At 40.8% G+C, this 19,740-nt stretch overlaps 1 protein-coding gene across 2 annotated transcripts; it reads left to right on the top strand.

Annotated features, from left to right (window-relative positions):
* The first annotated feature begins 1,782 nt into the window (after positions 1 to 1,782).
* sun2 (Sad1 and UNC84 domain containing 2) lies at positions 1,783 to 15,819 on the top strand. Of its 2 annotated transcripts, none has more exons than XM_075463995.1 (16): positions 1,783 to 2,042; positions 8,466 to 8,574; positions 8,701 to 8,798; positions 9,263 to 9,643; positions 9,727 to 9,786; positions 10,016 to 10,087; positions 10,505 to 10,653; positions 11,383 to 11,433; positions 11,619 to 11,657; positions 12,186 to 12,380; positions 12,539 to 12,676; positions 12,876 to 12,972; positions 13,238 to 13,353; positions 13,476 to 13,649; positions 13,797 to 13,886; positions 14,024 to 15,819. In XM_075463995.1, the coding sequence occupies exons 2-16, from the start codon at positions 8,468 to 8,470 to the stop codon at positions 14,138 to 14,140; spliced, it is 1,884 nt and encodes a 627-aa protein (XP_075320110.1). In that variant the 5' UTR covers positions 1,783 to 2,042; positions 8,466 to 8,467; the 3' UTR covers positions 14,141 to 15,819. The 2 variants fall into 2 exon arrangements, with proteins under 2 accessions (XP_075320110.1, XP_075320111.1); XM_075463996.1 differs by lacking the exon at positions 1,783 to 2,042 and adding an exon at positions 5,124 to 6,780.
* The last annotated feature ends 3,921 nt before the right edge of the window (positions 15,820 to 19,740 follow it).

Here is a 19,740-nt window from a genome sequence, read left to right as displayed (position 1 = left end):
TTGTCAACTTTATAGAGTCTTCATTGTTGAGCAACTGATAATTGAGTATATTCTTATTTCTCTGTCTCTGCCGCTCCCTCACCCTAGGCGGAGGAAACTGCAACCTAATGATAACACACTCTGAGACAATGGGCTCAACAGGCGTAAATACACATGCACAGAAACGCATTGATGCACAATGCATACACATGCACTCAAATGGTGAAGCTCAGGGTCAGGGGTTCTGCCTGTGCTGCTGATAGGCTCCAAACCCTCTGAAATTATTTATCAAATATGGAACAATCCGGACATACCAGCCGCATTTCTGAGCTGGCTTTTTTCCCCCATGTTCTCTAAAATGACCTGTTAGAAGAAAGAATAATCCATCTCCCACCTTCCCTTCCCTGCCAGATTTTTTTTACCCGGTGATAAGGTCAGATCGGGTTTATTTTGGGCTGCTTGCAGCATTGCAAAGAGTAACGAAGCCCTGAGGGTTTCCCTTAAAAGCATTTTGTTGTGTTTTGGGAGGTTTGGTCCCTCACGTGTGTTAACAGCTAGCTTCGTTCTCAGAGAGGTTTGACCTTGATTGACTGCATTACCTGCTGCTACTGTCTGTGTTAAAAAAAAAGAAAAATAAACAAGAAAGAAAAAGTGTTCAGTATTGGGTTGCTATTTTAAAAAGGGCACACTACAATTTTATATATAAGACATGCAGCTACATAATGAACTGAGTTTCTATAACTACAGCCAAGATAAAGATGCATAATGTCTGTGAGTATAAATTGTGATGAATTATGATAAGTTTGATGATTTGATGGCATTTAGTAACTGATTTCATGCCAGTGTAACATAATTCCAAATGATCACGTTAAATACGGCAGTAGGAGAGAAAAGCTTGGAATTGTTGTCATGCTTCCTCATCTCAGTGTTTGTTTTATAAGCGTTCCTTCTAGACAACATTAATTTGCTAGCTGGGTAATATAGTACCTCACAACATTAAGCTTCTTCATCACCATCATATCGTCCAGATTGAATGGTTTCCCTAATGAAAATAGTTTGAAAGATATGGTTTGGAAATTTGGGGTATATGTAACATACATTCGATTAACTTTTGTTCTACTTCTCTTTTTAGTTTTGACTTAAATATATTATGAATATTACAGTAGTAGCAATAATGTCATTGGGCAGTTAAATAGTACTTGAGGACCACTGGCATTGTCTAAGGCATTTTCTCCACAGTCACCCACAGCTAGATGGCTCCGCTGCGTGTCGGAAAGGCTGAATTGCAGTCAGAGGAAAAATCTGTCTGTAAGGCACATTTATTGCCACTAAAGGGCGCCATGGGTTTTGTTATGGGCAGATGTGCACTGCCGTAAACTCTTGGAACAAGACCGGAAACAGTATAAAAATGTACACCATCATCAGCGGGGTCGTGTACCGAGTAAGTCAATAAATAAATAAATAAAGATGAATAAAAGCGAGACTTCACTATCAAATTCCCCGTGAAAATTTTATTCCAATCCTGATATTCAGCATTTCAAACAAGAAAATAGTGAACATTTCATAAGCTTATTATATGTCCATACACATTATAATAAAATAACCCACTACTGGTGCAATGACTTCTACAATTATACTAATAATAATAATGATATAGTAATAATAATGATAATGATAATAATGGCAATAATAATGATAACAATAAACATCTTGTCCAGTGGCTGAGTCACGATGGAGAGCTTTGTTTTGAAAGTCTTTACCAGAAGTTCCTGCGTCATCCTGCTAGCTTGACTCACACATTTGTAGCGGTGAACCCTCCGAGCTGTCACTACCAACGCCAGTCTGTCTGTTTCTCTGCTTCAGCTCAGAGCCATGCCATCCAAATTATCGCCGAATCTTTGGGAAATTATCAGAAATGACCTTTAAGGTAATTTACCTTTTCTTATGAGGTTTTAAACGGAGCTTCGTGACTGTGGACTGAAGAGAGGATTCATCATTTCCTTCCGAATAGTTAGTTGGTTGTTAGCGCTTTTGTTTTGCGACTGACTTCACAACATAACGAGGTAAGTTATGGACTAAACTAATCTAACTCATATAAAATGTGGTCACACACAATTTAGACTTTTACATGTGTTGGCGTGCATCACTCTGCGTCTCTTCGGGATGCTTTTGTCTGTTGACTGCTTGCTGCGTTGATGGACTGTCGGTCATAATGCAGACTGGTGTATTTTTAGCTACTCTGACTCCTTATTTTGACAGCATGCACAGTTATTATTGTTCGAATACATGTATGTTAAACATATTACTTCGTTCATGTATGGATTAACATTAAGCGTTGGGTGAATAAGAGTGGCTACTTTGAACACGTTTTTTATTAGAGAAACTTCTGAGACTGTAACTTGCTATCTACGGACAGTGTGCAGAATTTTTTACCTAAATATGATTGTTTTATACGTCATATTTACTTCATACTGTTCTAGTGCAGAGGTTTAATTAAATATATGATTATATACCCAAGTCCAGGATCCCAGAATTATTTTAAGTCTAAATGTCCTAAAAAAAGGACAAAAAACAAAGACAAACAGAGGCGTCAGAGAGATGCAAACCCACAATCTTCACACTTTTACACAAACTTGGGTTTGTCCGTTTAACGCTGGCTATTGTTTTTAGATTGCACATAAAATCACCGAGCCGCATATTGTAACTTAATCAAAGAAATGACACTGTACAAAATGAGACACAAAAAGACCGGCTAAAGTCAAAGAAAGACCAACATTGATAGCGATATAAAGAAGACTGTATAGATTTACATTAAAAAAAAAAATACCAACAAATGAGAGTGAGGTATGAAATGAAGAAAAATACCATCAGGAAACACAGACGGACACAGGAACAAGAAAGAAAAAAAAGTATCTGTGGCCAGAGGCTCATTCTTTGATCATCTATTCATGTTTATTGACAAGGTGATTAATGATAGATCAGGTTATTAAAGAGAACTAACTGTTTGGCGATGCCAGAGAAAAAAAGATGATTTCTTTGTAATTTGACAAAAGAGAAACTGCACAGACCACCAAGCAGCATTTAGGCGCTTCATGCATCTTTCCAAAAGAGATCTGCAACTTAAGTAAGCTGTGGACATTTTTAATATAAAAATGTTTGTGCTGGAAAGCTAATATTTCATGTTAAGTTCGTGGCGGGTTTAAATCGGTAACTTGGAGGCTTACCGTTTCCTCAGGCCGTGTTTGAACAATGCAGCACTGTTTGTTGTTTTTACAGCTACTGTACAAGTGTACAGTTGAAAACGCATGCCACTGTAATCCAGCTGATTTGTAGAAAGGGCTCATAGAAGTCTGTGACAGTTTAACATATGAGTGTTGTTGGGGGCAAAAAAAAGCCCAGTTTGTAGCAGGGATCGAGGACTCAAAGGTCTTTGCCTGACATTCTCACACAGCTAAGAGACAACATTTGACTCTAAAATATCAGGCGCATTCATATTCCTCAGCCCTAAACTGTAAGCCTCGCTGTAAACCAGGAGACAGCAAACTATCAATGGAATAGACAAATCAAGGGAAAGACTGTGAGAGAAAGCAGACATCTGGTTCACATTGGCGTAAACAGACCTTGTAGGGTAGCTTCGAAACTAAATGACTTTACTTACTGTTTTCCCTCTCTACTTTACAAAGAGCTTGGAGTCATTTTTTTATGCCAGCGCACACAGTTGGCTCGCATGCTGTTTGTCTGAGTCATATTTCACTGACACTGTCCTAATGTTAGTCACAGTCTCGAATCATTTGCCAGCCTGTTTTGGTTTGAATAAGACCAATTCCCTGCATTCCATTCCCTGCTGCTCCCTCCCAACTTTATTCATATTTTTCCTCTCATTGGCCCTTCATTGCAACTGTTTTTCTTCCCTTTTCTGCAATTTCTACTCATTCTGGCAACTCGAACTTGCTTAAGCAGTTCTTTATACCATCAGTTCTTCCTGTGATTTCACACTAGAAGTCCCCACTAGCTTTCCTGTTTAATCTTCTATTCCCCAATCAGTCTTTTGTTATGGTTATTCTGCCTCCTTTCTTTCTCTTCTTTTCTCTCCAGTGCTTTTGTTCCTGTCTGCTGTGGCTCTTACACTCTTTTGATGTCAGGCTCCCATGCGATTTCTTTTTGTGTGTCCTGTCAGTGCCAGTGGTCAGTGGAGTATTGGACCAGTAACAACAACCCCACCCTGCCCAACCCTGAGCAAATGCCAATTTAATCAACTTTAACTCTCAGAGACATTCACTTGCATTGTTTTTAAAAGATAGCTCATTACCTGTAAAAGGGATGTTCAATAGCTGACTGAAGCAGCCTTCAGCTTCCATTGAAGGGAAGTGCAGGGAAGTTTCAATGCCTGACATTCAGTGCTTAATTAGGGCAAAATCCATTTAAATACACAGGTTTGCAAGTACTGCTGCATTGTCACATGCCTTCAATGCATTGTGAACAGCGCCTTTTGTGTCTTTCTGCACATAATCCATCCCCTAGAACCTGAATCAGATGCCTCTGTCTATAACTATTAGGAGATGTTTCCAATCTTTGCTGACATTGCTGTACTTTAACTGTGTGCATGGAGGATTCTACAGCTTTTTGAAAAAGAAACACCTACAGTGGTGTTTCAGCCCATTCCACAGCAAATACTGCATACGTTTTCTGCACTGAGAGCATCGATTGGTAAATGCAGGTGTAATTTTGTAAGATGCAATCAAGCAGTTCTGCAGCTTTTCAGTGAGAAAAGCAAAGGGAGGGGGGGTGGTATGTTCAGGAGGGGCAAATGTGCTGAGCTCGGCTGCACTGAGGTGCCACTTACAGTGGAAGGGAGGATTTCAGAGAACTGATGTACGAACTGCTCCCTTCTCCGCTCTCTAAGCTAAAGCCTCGACAAAGAAGGAGGAAATGCACATAGTGTGACGGGGGGTATTTATTTCCTCTGTGGCAGATAACAGGCTGTTGTTGCTATGTAATGTAAATATTTGTGACCCTTTTTGCTGTTTGTTTGTTGTAATTATAAGAATGTTGTCATGTTTTTAGATATGTTAGAAAAATAGCACAATTTCATATCTCACTGTCCAGAGTTTGTTAGCCACACCCATAGATATTAGCTTCCCATAATGCCACTGTTACTCTTCGGCCATTGCCTCTGTTTGAAATCTCTCAGGATACCAATACTTATTAGAGGCGAGTAAGGAAATTGAAAATGCAAAATCCCATGACTTAAACAGCCCGCTGGTTCAAATTCACCGATGAATGGACAAACTCATTCAGTGCAGCGTTTCTGGCCTGTTTGCTGTACTTTTTTTTAATATTCTTTCAAGTATCGAGATGTGCTCTTTTGTGGTTTCATAAGTGTCTTGGACAGTGAGATCTCACATGTGGCTCATTTGCAAATGCTGTTGAAAGGGGGAAAAAAAAGGGTACAGCTTCATTGTAACACTGTGTTGTTATTTACAGTAAACACAGGAAAATGTTTATCCAACGGCCGCGTGGCTGAGTGATGCACGAAGCTGCTTCTGTTGCCTGCTGACAAAGATGAAGTATCCGCACAGTTTGGTTCATTTGATTTCACCCTTTTCTCTTTTTTCAGCCCCTCTGCATTCATTTGCATGCACAGAATCAATGAAGGATGACGAGATTAAAGAAGATGTGTGCAGTCATCCTTGTTTAGATTGAGCTTGGAAGCTAGAGAAGATCATAGATGCAAAACATCTGAGTTGATCATGAGTTTGCAAGTCCCAACTGTTAAATGGTGATTACATCTAACAGGGTTAACCTGTGGGAGGGAATGTTTCTGTGTGCATGTGGGCCTGCACACTAACTTCCTGTCTGCTGGTGAGACGCTGCCACAGCTTCCCCTTCTGACATCTTCTGTCGCTCTTTTTCAGTCAAACGCAGTAGTTGCAGCAGACTCGCCCCGAGTAATGACGTCAGGACTCTTGCTGATTTGTAGCTTCGACTAGGGTAGAACCGGAAGTCTATTTTCATCAGAAAACTTACTCAGTCAGAAGTTAGAGGTCTCATTTATGTTAAAAAGAACCTAAGGTTGGGGGATCTCTTGACAATGTGGAATCAAAAATGCGGTTGTGTCATAGTTGAATAACGCCCGCTGAATTTAAGACCCACATGTAAAATTGTCAGGGTCTGGTTACTTTCTAACATCTCACCTAAATTGCCAGATTGTGTTGCAGCTTTGCTAAAGGTATGCAGAAGTGAGTCAGGAAATGTAACAACGCTGGGTTATGTTCAGGGAAAGTTTAGTTGTTGTTCCCACACCTGAAGCTCAGTCATCTCAGAGGGGAGACTACAGAGCAGCGTCTGTCGAGCTGTTCACATGTTCTTATCACTGACAGCGTGCAGGAAAAACACTTGATATGAAGTCAAATGACTCAATACACGTTCTTAATCTTATTTTTCAAATGGGACAAAGGGGCATCTTACGACACTAACACCGAAAGGGCTCAGAGCTTTTTGGGAGGGAGTTGAACTTTCCAGAGAGTTGGCGCTGCGAGCAGTAAATCTTGTGAGCTGTTTACGCCACTTATCTGCACTGTAAGGACGCATCTTTGACCAATGAAACTGCACAGCTTAAGATGCCTGTTATGTAATCTTTGTGATGGCAGTGTTGCTGAAAGTTAACCTCGTAGGTTCTCTGTAGCAAACATGACCCGAAGATAAAGCAGCTGAAACCAGGCTTCTGGCTCCTTATATTGATCAACTCTTGTGATACTTTACAAGATTTTTCTTCCCTCTAAGTATGCCGGGTCTATTCAGGTATGCATTTGTTTGTTCATTCCTCTTTTTTTTTTTTTTTTAGCTCTGCTGTATTGTTTTTTTTACTGTGGTTTACTCTCAATGGGAACAGAGTTTGTTCTTCACGTGGGTCTTTGTGTGTTGCAGTTGGATTTTTAGTTTTTTTCATGCTATGCAATCTCTGTTAGAGAAGCGGGGTGAATTGGTTGGATTACAGGAGACTAAGATTAACTATAAGAGCATCTGTTACAGACTTAACTGACATCATGACTTGTACCCCTTCTGCATTTGCTACAACAGGCTCACTGCTGGTACTTGATGTAATAACCACTTACTTCTCCCACTGGTGCATTTGCTGCTGTCATTGCTTCTCCTTTCATGTAGGACTGATTTTAATGCTGCTGTGTGTTAACTATTACAGCCACTTCAACTTCAAGAGATACCGTAACCATCAACATGGCTGCCATTTCTGATGCTTCTCCTATTTCTGTCGCTGTGACAACTCGAATACTTCTACAGAGCTTTATAAGCAGCACCACCCTCTGCGTCTACCACCTATTTACTCCTGCCTTACTGTACATTACTGCCCATGCAAGACATGCTGCAACCATGCAGCCACTAATGTGTGCTGCTCCTACAGCCACACTCTTTTTCATTTGCACCAGTGATTCACCAGTTTCTTGCTTTCTAATAGTAGCCTCCTGCTTTGCCCGATATACTGAGAAGATGATCACAAAAATAGCCGCCCTAGTCTCTGATCGTGTCACTATGCTTTGAAGAAAAGTTTTACACAAAATGCTTGAGGATTAAAGGAGCAGTGTGTAGGATTTTGTGTCATCAGGAGGCAAAGTTTCATATTAGAACTGGCTGATTAGCTCCTCTTGCCTCACCCTCCCTTCGATGCATGAAAGGGGAACTACTGTGGCCATTAAAAACACAAAAGGGCCCCTTCTTTGCTAGTGTTTAGTTTTCTATTCTGGGCGACCGCTGAGTCTTTGGAAGAGGATCCATGCGGTGTGTGGATATAAATTACTCATTTGATGTAACCAAAAAAGGGGGGGAAAACAACAAAGACTTCTTATTTTTTCACAAGATCCTACACATATGAAGACGCTGTTATGGATATTGTATCGCATTACTAACAAGAGATTGCTGTAAGTGTTACATTTTTACCTGTCATTCCATGGCTATAAAAGACATCTGTGTAAAAAAAGTGCAGATATTAGCACCGAAAGCCTTTCTGGTTTCCGTTGTATGATTGCAGGCCTTCTGAACGCTGAACAGTTATGCTAAGCGGGCTTTGGTTGCACGCACACAATGAGTCACATGGAGGATAAAAGGCACATTGTACATTTGCCGATTGATTCTCAGGTTGACTACCATTGTGCTTCTGTGCACCTTTCAGCTGTAACTGCAAGAAAAAACAGTGTAAAACAACATGAAGTTGATACTCTGTTAAATTCCCTGAGTAAGAGAAGGAAAAAGACGCATCGTGAATACATGTTTCACGTTTTAAACACAAATGAAAAGATTCTATAGATGATGCTACAATGGACTTCACTGCATAAATAACCTGACGTGTATCTCCTTACATCGTGCGGAGTTAACCGCCTCTTATCCATCAGAGCCAATGTGTGTTTTAAGGAACAATGTCAAATAATATTGATCCAGTTAAGCATTATTCTTCTTCTCTTTGTGGATTTTAGTCATGTCTCGTAGGAGTTCTCGCCTGCTGTCTGGGGGTTACTACAACTCAGATGAAGAATCCGACTCAAGTAGCGTGACAACTATATCGTATCGAGAAAACACCGTCAAGTAAGTATGTGTGTGCGTGTGCCCCCCTGCGTGTGCACGAAGCGTGGATGCTGGTCAACAACTCTGATTGCCAACTTGATTCACAAGTGTCACTGACTTTCTCTAATGCCCGTTTTTTCTCTTCAGGGTTTTCAAGAAGAAGGCAGGGAACCGCAAGGCTGGCTCCCGAGGCTCCAGCAGAGCCAACAGCAATGCTAGTTCCCCCGAGTCACCTGTCACCCCAGGCCAGTATGACACATCCAGACACTATAAAATCTCCAGTCCCTGAGCAGAAATAAGGGGTCATGAGGGAATAAAGGCATGAATGAAACCGTGGCGTCTGTCTTGGGGATTAAATCAAAATATTAATTCAAATGGACTTTTTATGTTATGAAATGTCCAAATATTACTCTTTAATACTCTTTCTATATGTTTGCTGGCTGTGATCAGAAGCCTAAAGAAGTAGAACAAACAAGTAATTCACTGAAAAGATTAGAGGAAAGTTGGACATAATCAGACAAAAATGCACCACAGCTTTATGTTGCTGGTATGTTTATTCCTCCGATCCTCTTAAACATGTCACCCACTTCTTGTGAACCCACATACAAAGAGGACCAAACTGTAGTAGCTTATTGAAAAAACAAGATTTTGTGTTTATTCATGGTTTTGAAACCTTTTTAATTTTCATTGTTTGTCTCCTACTTGACAGGTCCGAGTCCGTCTCCTTTGAGCACTCAGACCCAGCCCACCATGAGGACTGTACCTTACGTGCCAGCCGTGGTCACTCCTCGGCCTGCCCTGACAACTACATCGTCCAGGAGTCAGACACCCACACAATGCCCCTCAGTAACCCCAGAGAGGAGTCTTCACGCCGGGCTCTGCAGCTCCAGTACGACAGGTTTACACCTCAGACCCAACCACAAGGAGCTGACTCAAAGCGGCGTGGAGAGCTCGGGGTACTCATCATCCGAGTGCAATTACAGGAGGCCTTTACCTGCAGCCATCGGCACCTGCAGAGTCAGCAGTAAAAGTGGGGCTCCCAGCACTGGATACAAAAGTAGAATCAGCAGTGCCTTCTTTAGACTTATTGGTGAGTACTGGCTTTTGTGTGTGTGTGTGTGTCTTTGCTTTAAAAGGGATTATTAATCTATTTGTTTTCTATGTTTTGGGCAGACTCGGGCTCATTGGTGGCTGCTGCGGTATATTCAAAAGTGCTTCATACGACAGCTTTAGGTATTTTATCTGAACATGTGTTCAGATTTGTTTTTGTTCACGTCTAACCAGTCGTGACCTGGAGAGTAAATTCACTGTTCTTTCCCTGCTTGTCCACAGTCAGCATGTGCTTGTGCACTATATGCTGCTCTCACATACCATTACGTTTGTGTTTCCTTAAAAGCTTCATGTGATTTGGCTCTGGCTTATTCCAATCCCTGCAAATGAACCTTTCTTCTCTTCCCTGCAGCTAATGCCTCCCTCAGCAGTCGAATGAAGAAGACTTGTGGTTTGGTTCTCCTCTTCCTCATTGTACTTCTATGTAAGTAAAGTTTTGGCGTCGTCTGGTTGACTGGTTTGAATGGTTCAAGACAAATTTTGGAAATGTTTCGTCATCCTGGGACAATTGGAGCATTTGGCTGTAATATGCTTTAAAAAAAAACTATTTCTTGATTGTTTTAGTTTTTTTTTTTCTTCATCTGTCTCACATTTGTTTGTATGTTTTAAAAAGTAGCCCTTACTCTTTTGCAATGAGCTGTCTCTGCTAGACTTAAGTTCCTGAACATTTAACCATTATCAGGGAATTAGAAGAGGTTTTAAGGGTCTGCCGCTAAATGTTTTTGGCTTTCAAAGCAGCACTGCTTTCTGTCTAATGTGGTGACTTTGTAGCTTATCTCGGTGTTACTTTGTGTGTTTCTGAGTGCTTTTCTAAACGCACTGTCCCTCCTGTTTTTTCCAGGTATTTGGTTGCTCTTTCCTTTGGTCACCTCCTTCGTCTCCCGCATGACTTTCACAGAGACCCCATCGCAGATCGAACCCACGAGTCAGCCCGCTATCCCCGCGACTCCTCCTCCTCCTCGACCCGCCACCATACCCACACCTGTGGTGGTAGGGCTCAGCTACAGTTTTGTGTCTGTGTCTGTGCCGGTTAAATTGGTTGCCGTTTGATTTGTGTGTGTGTGTGTGTGTGTGTGTGTGTGTGTGTGTGTGTGTGTGTGTGTGTGTGTGTGTGTGTGTGTGTGTAGATGGATCAGTGACTGTATGCTTCCTTGCCTCAACAGCAGAATAACTCGTGGAACATTTTTTCTTAGCTTACATTTGAGGCTGTTAATCAGAGAAATAGTTCTGGCGTCCATAAACTTTGTTTACGATTAATTTGAGCAGGTTTCCAACTCTTTGGCCCCTCCCATTGAAATTTAAAGAGCTTGGGAAGCCTACAGTCACATTTATAGTATTTAATGGTGTTTTACATCGCATGGTTCAATACAAGAAATGACGTCTCATTTGAATTTTTGGTAGTCATTTGTGTGTCCCGTTGCATGTAAGCTGTATGCAGGACAAAATTTGCTCAATGTGATGAATGTGATGCAGTAAACACGCACACAGTGAAGTTGCATGTCCCGTCTCTGTGTCGTCGCTGCTTCACACACGCTGCGATGATAAAGCAGCCGATCCCGCCCACATCGAGCAGTTACTGTCTGCAGTATAAAACATTCCTGCATTATACCGTACGCAGCATGTAATGGAAAAAAAACACCATTGTAGGGTCTAAAACATGAGCAAAACGTTACCTAGAAGCACTTTGTTACAACAAATACTCTTTTTTTTCCCATCCAGGATCCAGCTGTTGTGTCTGCTGCTGTAGAAGCAAAGATGCAGCATTTTCTGGTAAGAAAAACTTCGCACATGAGGGAATAATGTAAGAAAATCTTGTAGTGTGGAATTAAACCAGTTCATGCTGCAGACTAATGATAAGAAAGGGTTTGAATGACTGGGCCTCACCTGCTGATCTAAATGAAGGTGTTTTCTGTCTGTAACGTGTATTTATTTTTGCATTTTTTTTTTTATCGCAGGTGGAGCTTCAATTGAAGAATGAACAACTTCTCTCGCGGGTGAGACAATCTCCCCAATTTTCCCTTCTTTGGGAGTTTGAGTGTTTGTTTTGTTTGAAATTGTGTAAAAAACGGCATATTTTGCATGTATTTTTGTTGTAGTGCCAGATGAATCTGCACTTTTGAAAGGCTTTGTATTTTATGTCTGAATCTGCCAATGACTCATCATGATAAGAACAAGTATGATTATATATTAGTTCTACTACTGGAGAGATTTCATAAACTCTTTGCACATTCCTGTATTGGCAACCAGCCAGAATGAACTTGAAAATGTGAGCATTGTGGATCTAAACTAAGGATTTATACTGTGCATCGTGTGTTTGTGTTTGTGTTTGGTATTTTGGTGGTAACCTTAATGTTAGAATCAGTGAAATGTCTCCATCTATGGGTCCAAGTTATGTCTGTGAGTGTCATTTAAAGGGAGATTTAAATGTGAAGAGGTGAAGATGTACATGCATGGTGCTCCTGTAAATCACTGCTTACACTTTTCCTCAACATATCTGATTCAGTGCCATCTTTTTCTCTCAGATGAAGGAGAGTCAGCAGATGGACGTGCAGGTTATGACAGCCAAGCTTGAGGCAGTGGACTCAGACGTTCGGCGTCATGTGGAGCAGGAGGTCGCTGGGCTGGTCAGGCAGGTAGCAGGTTACCAGACAGACAGTCGCTCTGCTGCTGCCAGTCTCATCCTCAAGATCCAAACGCTGGAGGCCCAGAATGCCAAGGTAACAGATCTGATATAGATTTACCCAACTAGGGGCATTTCTGCTCTGCTTTCTGTGACAACAAAGGCATTTATCCTTTCTCCTGTCCCTCTTATCTTTCTGCATGACCATTTTTGTGCACATCGTGTGGTTTAATTGCAACTCCATCTCTCTCGAAGCTGTCCCAGGAGTTGTCGTCCATTCAGCTAATGCCTCCTCCAGCCCCCTGTCCTGATGCCAACACAGCCCCAGTCCAGGACCATCTCACCCCAGAGCTCCAACAGGCTATGGAGAAGTGGCTCACAGACCGCATTAAGGTAACAAGATAGATACTAAGACTGCGACTGGTCTATAAGGCTACCTTTAAACAGTATAACCAGTCACCATAAATGTAATCACCTGGCAGAAAGGTTTGTCCTTCCACGTCTTGTTTCTTCAGTTAGATGTGCATGTGTTTCACTTGCATGTACTTTGGCATAGTGCTTACACCATGCTCTTTTTGTGACTGTGAATCAGGAACAAGATGCCATCAGGTTCGGAGACCAAGGAAGCTGCGCAGAGTGCAGACGTCCAGTGGCGGACAAAATGGCCGACTTTGCCCTGGAGACTCAAGGTCGGAAACGATGGGTTAAAAGTTAGATGTTTCTGTGGCTTCCCATCTGTTAAATCTTATCAACGCTGTTTGGTATTTTTTAACATAAAACTGATATTATCGTTGAAATTTGGGTTTTTATCAACATTGTAAATAAGATTTGCTGGTGATTATCATAATCTTGCTATTTAAGGATTAAATGTAGTTGATGAATATTTGTAGGAAATCTAAACAGAGTCAACAAAGTTGTGTGTGCTGAAACTCTCGCATGACCGTTTGTTTGCAGGTGCCAGCGTGATCAGTACCAGGTGTTCAGAGACATATCGTATTCGTTCAGCATGCATGACCCTCTTTGGTTTCCCTCTTTGGTATCCATCTGAGAGCCCGCGTACTGTTATCCAGGTATGATGATCATCCACCTCTTTATGTTCTCATCCTGCCCTTATGGCTTTACCTTTTAGGGTTTGAAGTGGTAATCAGCTCAGAACATGAATGTTAGCAGCTCCCCGTCTCTTCTCTTCCAGGGTTACCCAGTGCTGCTCCCTGGAAAGTGTTGGGCGTTCCATGGCGTCCAAGGAATTCTTGTCATCTCTCTGTCACACCCTATCACGATAACTCATGTGACGCTGGACCACCTGCCGCGCCACAACTCGCCTACAGGCCGCATCGACTCCGCACCCAAAGACTTTGAAGTCTATGTGAGTGCTGCTGTTACTAAATATTTTGTTTTTTACATTTCTACTACATGTAGTTATAGCAGCACATAATTATATATATATATATGATTTAGACGGTTTTCTCTTCTGCCTCCCAGTGTTGACATAGTTTATTTCTTTTTGTCTAAGGGGATGAAAAATGACGCAGAGGAAGGAACGCTGCTCGGGACATTCAGTTACGATGAGAGTGGGGAGTCAACGCAGACATTTAAGCTCCCTGTGAGTTCAAAGAGATCAATCCAAATATTAACTCTGTATGAAACGTGTGAAGCTACTTCTGTGATGTGTTTTAACACTTGTCCCCCATGTCTTTCCTCTCTTTTACTTCCACCTGTGCTTCCACTGCTCTCATGCAGAGCCCAAGTGACGAGGTTTATCGATTTGTGGAGCTGCGAGTTCTCACTAACTGGGGCCACATTGAATATACGTGTCTTTACCGCTTTCGTGTTCATGGAAAGGTTGCCTCCACGTGAGACGTATCAAAAAGGACACCTACAGCGTACTAAAAAAATAATTAAACTTCACTTACATGGTCTGATGTGTTTAGGACCAAATGCTACTGAAAAATTAAGTTTTGGCTTAGGCAAGTCCTGTGTGGGGGCTGTGTGTCACCTGGTTTTGCTGTTGTTCTTTTTTTAAATTTACATAATATTAAAATCACGAAGATTACAAGAGCTTTTTTTGTGCAGTGCACATTTGGCTTTGAATAATTGCTGATTAAATGTAAAATGTGTGTCTAAAAGCCAAAAATCTACCTAGTAAAACCATTTGGAAGTGTAAGGTTCTGGCAACTTTATGCTTTCAATACTCTGAATGTGCCACTAGATGTTTTTTCTTTAATTTGTTATTATTGATTTTAAGTGTATTTATGAGGATTTTCCTGCTTTGTTGTCATACAGCGCACAACCCCATGTGACAGCTTTGCCTTCTCAGCGGTACTTTGGCAAGTAAGAGGAAGGAAAGAGTTTTCTTCTTCTTTACTGACCCTTATTTCCGCAGGAGGTTCTGGGGTTTAAAACGGCAACAACTGGTCGATCGTTGCAGTATCTCTCAGGGCTTCCAACCACAACACATGAGTATAGAAGTGACATAAATGAAGTAAAGAAATAGTTTGTTTGTAAAATCCTTCACCCACCGAATAATTGACCTGGTTGGAACAGATGTTACGAACGTGTTTTTGTCAGAACAGTCTTCGGATTTTTGCTCTTACAGAAAATCTTATAAAAGGTAACATGAATGATCAGTATTGTTTCTTATTTTTTTATTTAATTTTGATTTAGTAATAAGAAAAGATGAAATATGCAGCTTTCTGAGATGTTCTTTGTTCCCTTTTTTTTTTTTTTTTTTTTTTTTTAAAAACATCAATGTTGGTTTTATTTTTGCTCCTTGAATACTTGAAAACTTTATTGCTAACCTCTTTGAAAGACAGCACACTGAACACATGATGACTCTGTTTCCACTTTCTTGTTCATGGTTTTTAATTTAGTTTAAGCTACTTAGCCAAGAAGAAAAGTGATAGCTATTTGAAAAACAATATATCTGTTACAAATTCTTGTTATTTGTATTTTGAAGGGTCATATGAACAACAATTGTTAATTATTCAAATTTTACACTTGGAAAATCATCCCATTTAACCTTTGGAAAATATTTTTAAGAGGTATGATTTTAATGTTGTTTTGGATGTACATGAGTGAGCTTTTTACACATTCCTGAAAAGCTTGCTGTCCTTTCATTGTTAATTTAAACTGGAAAAAAAGCAGCTTTCTTTAGTCTAATATATTCAAGTTACAGTTTTTAATCAGTAGCTTGATTATCTGTGATCACAGATCACAAAATGTGGATTTAAAGATGCAGATAATGTAACCTTGTCTTTGCTTCTGCTTGACCTCTATTTTTTCCCTTTAATTCATTACCACACAATTCAGATTGTGTGATTCATATTATAGTTCTTGCTTATGTAAATGTATACGAGCAACAAGGACAACAGCGCTTCTAGTTCATTCAATTCAGTCAGGTTCATTTTCTCCATCCACAACATATTTTTGCTTATGATATAAAATGCCAAATGAGGACTCCTCTCTTTAGATTAAGAAATGCAGTCATTTGTAAGCCAAGCCGTTTAATATGTCTAATAAAACACCATAATGTGTGATTGTTGTTGAACTCATTTTTGTATATTTTCTGTTTTCTAATGTTGTCTGGGTTGTCTTATTTGTGGAAACATGGTGAACAACAAGCTTAATTCACGGGAGCTGCAGCAAAATCAAAGCTCTACATATTAAGATGATGAAACTCCAACTGTCTTTTAGGCGCTGTCTTCTTTGCTTGGTGGCTTTCTTGTTACTCTTAAGTAGTGTAGCGTTATTGGGCATTTATATATGCATCAAATATAAGGATTGATAAGACGTATTCACTGTCTCAATACCTTAAACCTCGAATTTAGGGCACCACCTTCCTTTGTTTTAACTTGTTTTAAGTTACAGTCAGGGAGGAAAACTGTTAAAATCTTGCGATCCTGGTATGTTAAATTAATAATCAATTAATAATCAGTCTCATATCTCGCTACTTTCGTGAAAGTTCTCGTTTGGTTGGACAGACATTACGTAAAGAAAGCATACGACACAATCTGTGATTATAACATATATATAGATATATGAACTATTTATTAAAATGATATGACCAAAACATGAACCTTTAAACAAACATGAGATGCATTGAATATGGGTGATTATATAAAACACTTAGTGAATGGAAAATAAAATATGGGGAATGGAGAGATACTGGATGTATTCAAATAGTTCAGGTTGGCTGACTATTTGACGCTAAACACTGACATTTCGGATTAATTTATCATTCTGTGAAAGCCTCGAGACATCCATCAAACCCACTTTAAGGTGAAAACGGGTCGGTCTTACTGTGCTGAAGTTCTGCTTAGTCAGCTCGGAACACGGCAGCGGCCACGCGGGGTCCGAGGGGATTTCTCTTCCGCTCTCTGGGCCTTCCTGGTTGTGGTGGCTGACTTTAGCGGACTTCTCAGTTGCTTCTTTTCACCGGGAAACGGGAACGATGGTGCCGAGGGCTGTGGTTAGATGATCAAATCCTCCGAGTGTCAGAGTTGGTCCGTTGCTTCTCTGATGAAGTGAACTTAAGTTCACATAAGGTTAATAAAAGGTTGTTTGGAGTTGGCTTCTTGGTAGGAAAAGGTGATGGTGGCGTGTAACGGCGGAGGTTGGAGCGTGCGACGTAAAAAGGACATAGATGACGATGGACGAACAAAAACACGAAAAACGTGCATCTTTAGACTTCATTCTGTTTCTTTCTTCGAGTCTTTCTTCCTTGGGTCCTTCTGCCATCTCCTTCCTCCCTTTTGTCATCTTCTGCACAGCTCATCCTCTCATCTTTCCGCTCTCTTCAAATCCCTCTGAGCAACTGATCTGATCAATTCTCCATTGTTCTTCTCTGTCCTGTTCTCTCTCTCTCTGAAAAACTCTCTTCTGAAACTCTGTGTTGAAACTGCTTCTTCTCTGCTCTGCTCTTTGTCTGCTCAAAATCTGAGTCTGGTTTCGCGGGTTCCGTGGTTTGACTCTCGGAGGCGGGGCATGACGTAAGCTTACACTACTCTTTCAGCCAATGATATGCCTGAACTGTGGTGACGTCTGCCTGTGTGTCTTTGTGTAAGACGATCTACTCAGCTTTTATGTGGGGATTTCTGGATAACAAAGAAACTCTTATTTCTCCATTACTCCGTCTCATAGAACATTTGTCTCGGTGATTCTGAAAACACCACATCTTGTTAAGATATGCAGATTAAAGATATAACATAGACTTGCGATATAAAGACATCAAATAACACACAACATAATACAGATGATTAGAGTCTCAAAATTCAGATGAATCTATAAAGTCGTGACATATGGATAGCGAACCACACAATGTTAATTTTCTGTGTTAACAATGGGGACACCAAACAAATACCAAATAGATGCTGAAGGGACATCGTTAAAAGTTAAATTGTTGCATATATCTTGTCCGGTTGACTAGGTCTGTGGGGACTTAAATGTTCAACACTACAGACCACTAGGGGGCAATGTTGTTCCATCGGCGAGTTTGTCTTTTCCCAACAAGATTATTTCTCAGTCAATATTTCAGCCAGAATCGTACAAATTATCTCTATCTGCGTCTTGTGATCTAGCTGGAAACCTGAAAGAAATTGTATACGGTTATCAAGCACATTTAATATAGTTTAAGATTCGATTAAAGGTGAGTCTTAGTGAAGTATTCTCAGTTCGTGTGTAGCCATCTGGTCGGTTCTCTGGTGGAAAAGGGTGTTAAAGTGTCAACTTCGATTTATGGTCAAGATAACATGTTGAGGTCTCCCACTTTTCCAACAGAAAGATCCTTTGTTCATTTTAGTTTATCCCAATTTTATGGCAAGCGTCTGTTGGAGTTCCACTCCCACAGGCTTTCAAAAGGCCGAAGGTTGTTGTAAATTAGGCAGTTTCTGTCTCTTTTTCCTTTGTGGAAAGAAAATTAAGATCTGTTTTTTATCCAGAAACGTAAATATCCCCCACAGGAATGTTGGTTTCGTCAGAGTTTGAAGAACTCTTAATTCACACGGCACTGTGACTGCTACAGTAGAAAATCTTGTAGTGCCATCCAATGGTGCAGGTTTACAGCCCAGGTTTTCCGTTTCATCTGCCCCTGTCAATGTTGCAGCAGTAATGCAACTTCATGGAGGCCGCAAAACCTCAATGAAGCAGAATTAGTTTTCTTTTTTCCACTCAGACGGTATGACTGATAAAACCATATCATAACCATAAAACCATGACTGAAAAAAAAAGCGTTTCTCTATGGAGTTTGTTTTAAAGCAAAAATGTTAGAGTGAAGCAGAATTTTGAGAGAAAAACATGATTAGATCAAACATACTTGGATGTACAGCTGAAAATAACAGACACCAAATCACTAATTTAAATGAAAGCCTGAATGTGGAGAATAGCAGCTCTTCCATGACAACGTGCTGGGATGTACGGCAAGGAAAATTTATTTATGGAGCACAATTCAACAAGGTGATTCACGGTACTTTACAGAAAATATAGAAAAACTCAAATAAAGCATATTGACAACACAGGATATATTTAAAGAAATGAACACCACACCTGGGAACACACAGCTAGCCATCAGCCAGACTGGACCAGCATATACTTTTTAGACTGACTGGTGATAAATAGCTGGGGCTTTGTTTCTGGTTGTTATTTGGATTTGCACAGTGTCTGATGGAGCCGATCTAAGTGGCTTACAGTATGCCACTGCCCCCGAGACGGGTGTAGCTGTGGCTTTGGTTCAGGAGTTGAAAAATGTTGAATGTCTTTTGCTAAAATCACTGAAAAAAAGAGGGCAGACATTGGATGAGGTGCTGTAATGCACCAGTGTACAAGGAACAAGGAACTCAAGAAAAAGAATATGAATCATTGGTAAAATTGTCATTTTTGTATTAGAATTATGACCAAGACGGATACAAATAATGCACCGATGGTGGCCCTGCATCGACATAACGTGCAGGCATTTAAAGCTGCAGTCGGCAGGTTTTCAAAATTCCGAGTCTAAAGTCGGAAAATTCGAACTGATACACTTTCAGGTCCCTCCCCCAACCTCTGACAAGCTCCGAATCCCCCCCAAACCCCTCCCCCTCTGTGGACGAGGTTGTGCACTTGAGTTCACGCCAGTGTGAGCGCACACAAGCTGCGGGCAGACTCACGCTCAGCAGCGTGTGCACAAGCTGTGATTGACAGGTAGGATTCCTCCACCCTAACTTGATTGGTTAAAAACAGCCGGGAGCGCTCGGTTTTTGCAAGCATGATTACAGGCTTCAGAGGGAGCTACAGATTTCGTTATTTTTCCTAAACAGCCTATTTAATATTCTACTTCCAGAATCCCATGACAGTTCAAGCTAATATGACTAAAAAAAAGTTGCCGACCGCAGCCTTAAAGTGATACTCCGGAGTAGATTCAACCTGGGGTCATTTGAACCGTGATACAGGCATGCAAACTGGTAAGGGGTGAAAAAGGTGACAAG

Source organism: Odontesthes bonariensis, chromosome 4 (genome assembly GCF_027942865.1).
Source record: "Odontesthes bonariensis isolate fOdoBon6 chromosome 4, fOdoBon6.hap1, whole genome shotgun sequence".
NCBI classification, from domain to species: domain Eukaryota; kingdom Metazoa; phylum Chordata; class Actinopteri; order Atheriniformes; family Atherinopsidae; genus Odontesthes; species Odontesthes bonariensis.
Note: the sequence above shows the minus strand (reverse complement) of the source record. Positions and strands in the feature narration are given on the sequence as shown.

Coding starts and splice junctions, on each gene's coding strand:
- sun2 (XM_075463995.1), top strand. CDS start 8,468: ATGTCTCGTAGGAGTTCTCGCCTGCTGTCTGGGGGTTACTACAACTCA. Junction 10,654..11,382: donor CCATACCCACACCTGTGGTG/GTAGGGCTCAGC, acceptor TTTCCCATCCAG/GATCCAGCTGTTGTGTCTGC. Junction 12,381..12,538: donor TGGAGGCCCAGAATGCCAAG/GTAACAGATCTG, acceptor TCTCTCTCGAAG/CTGTCCCAGGAGTTGTCGTC.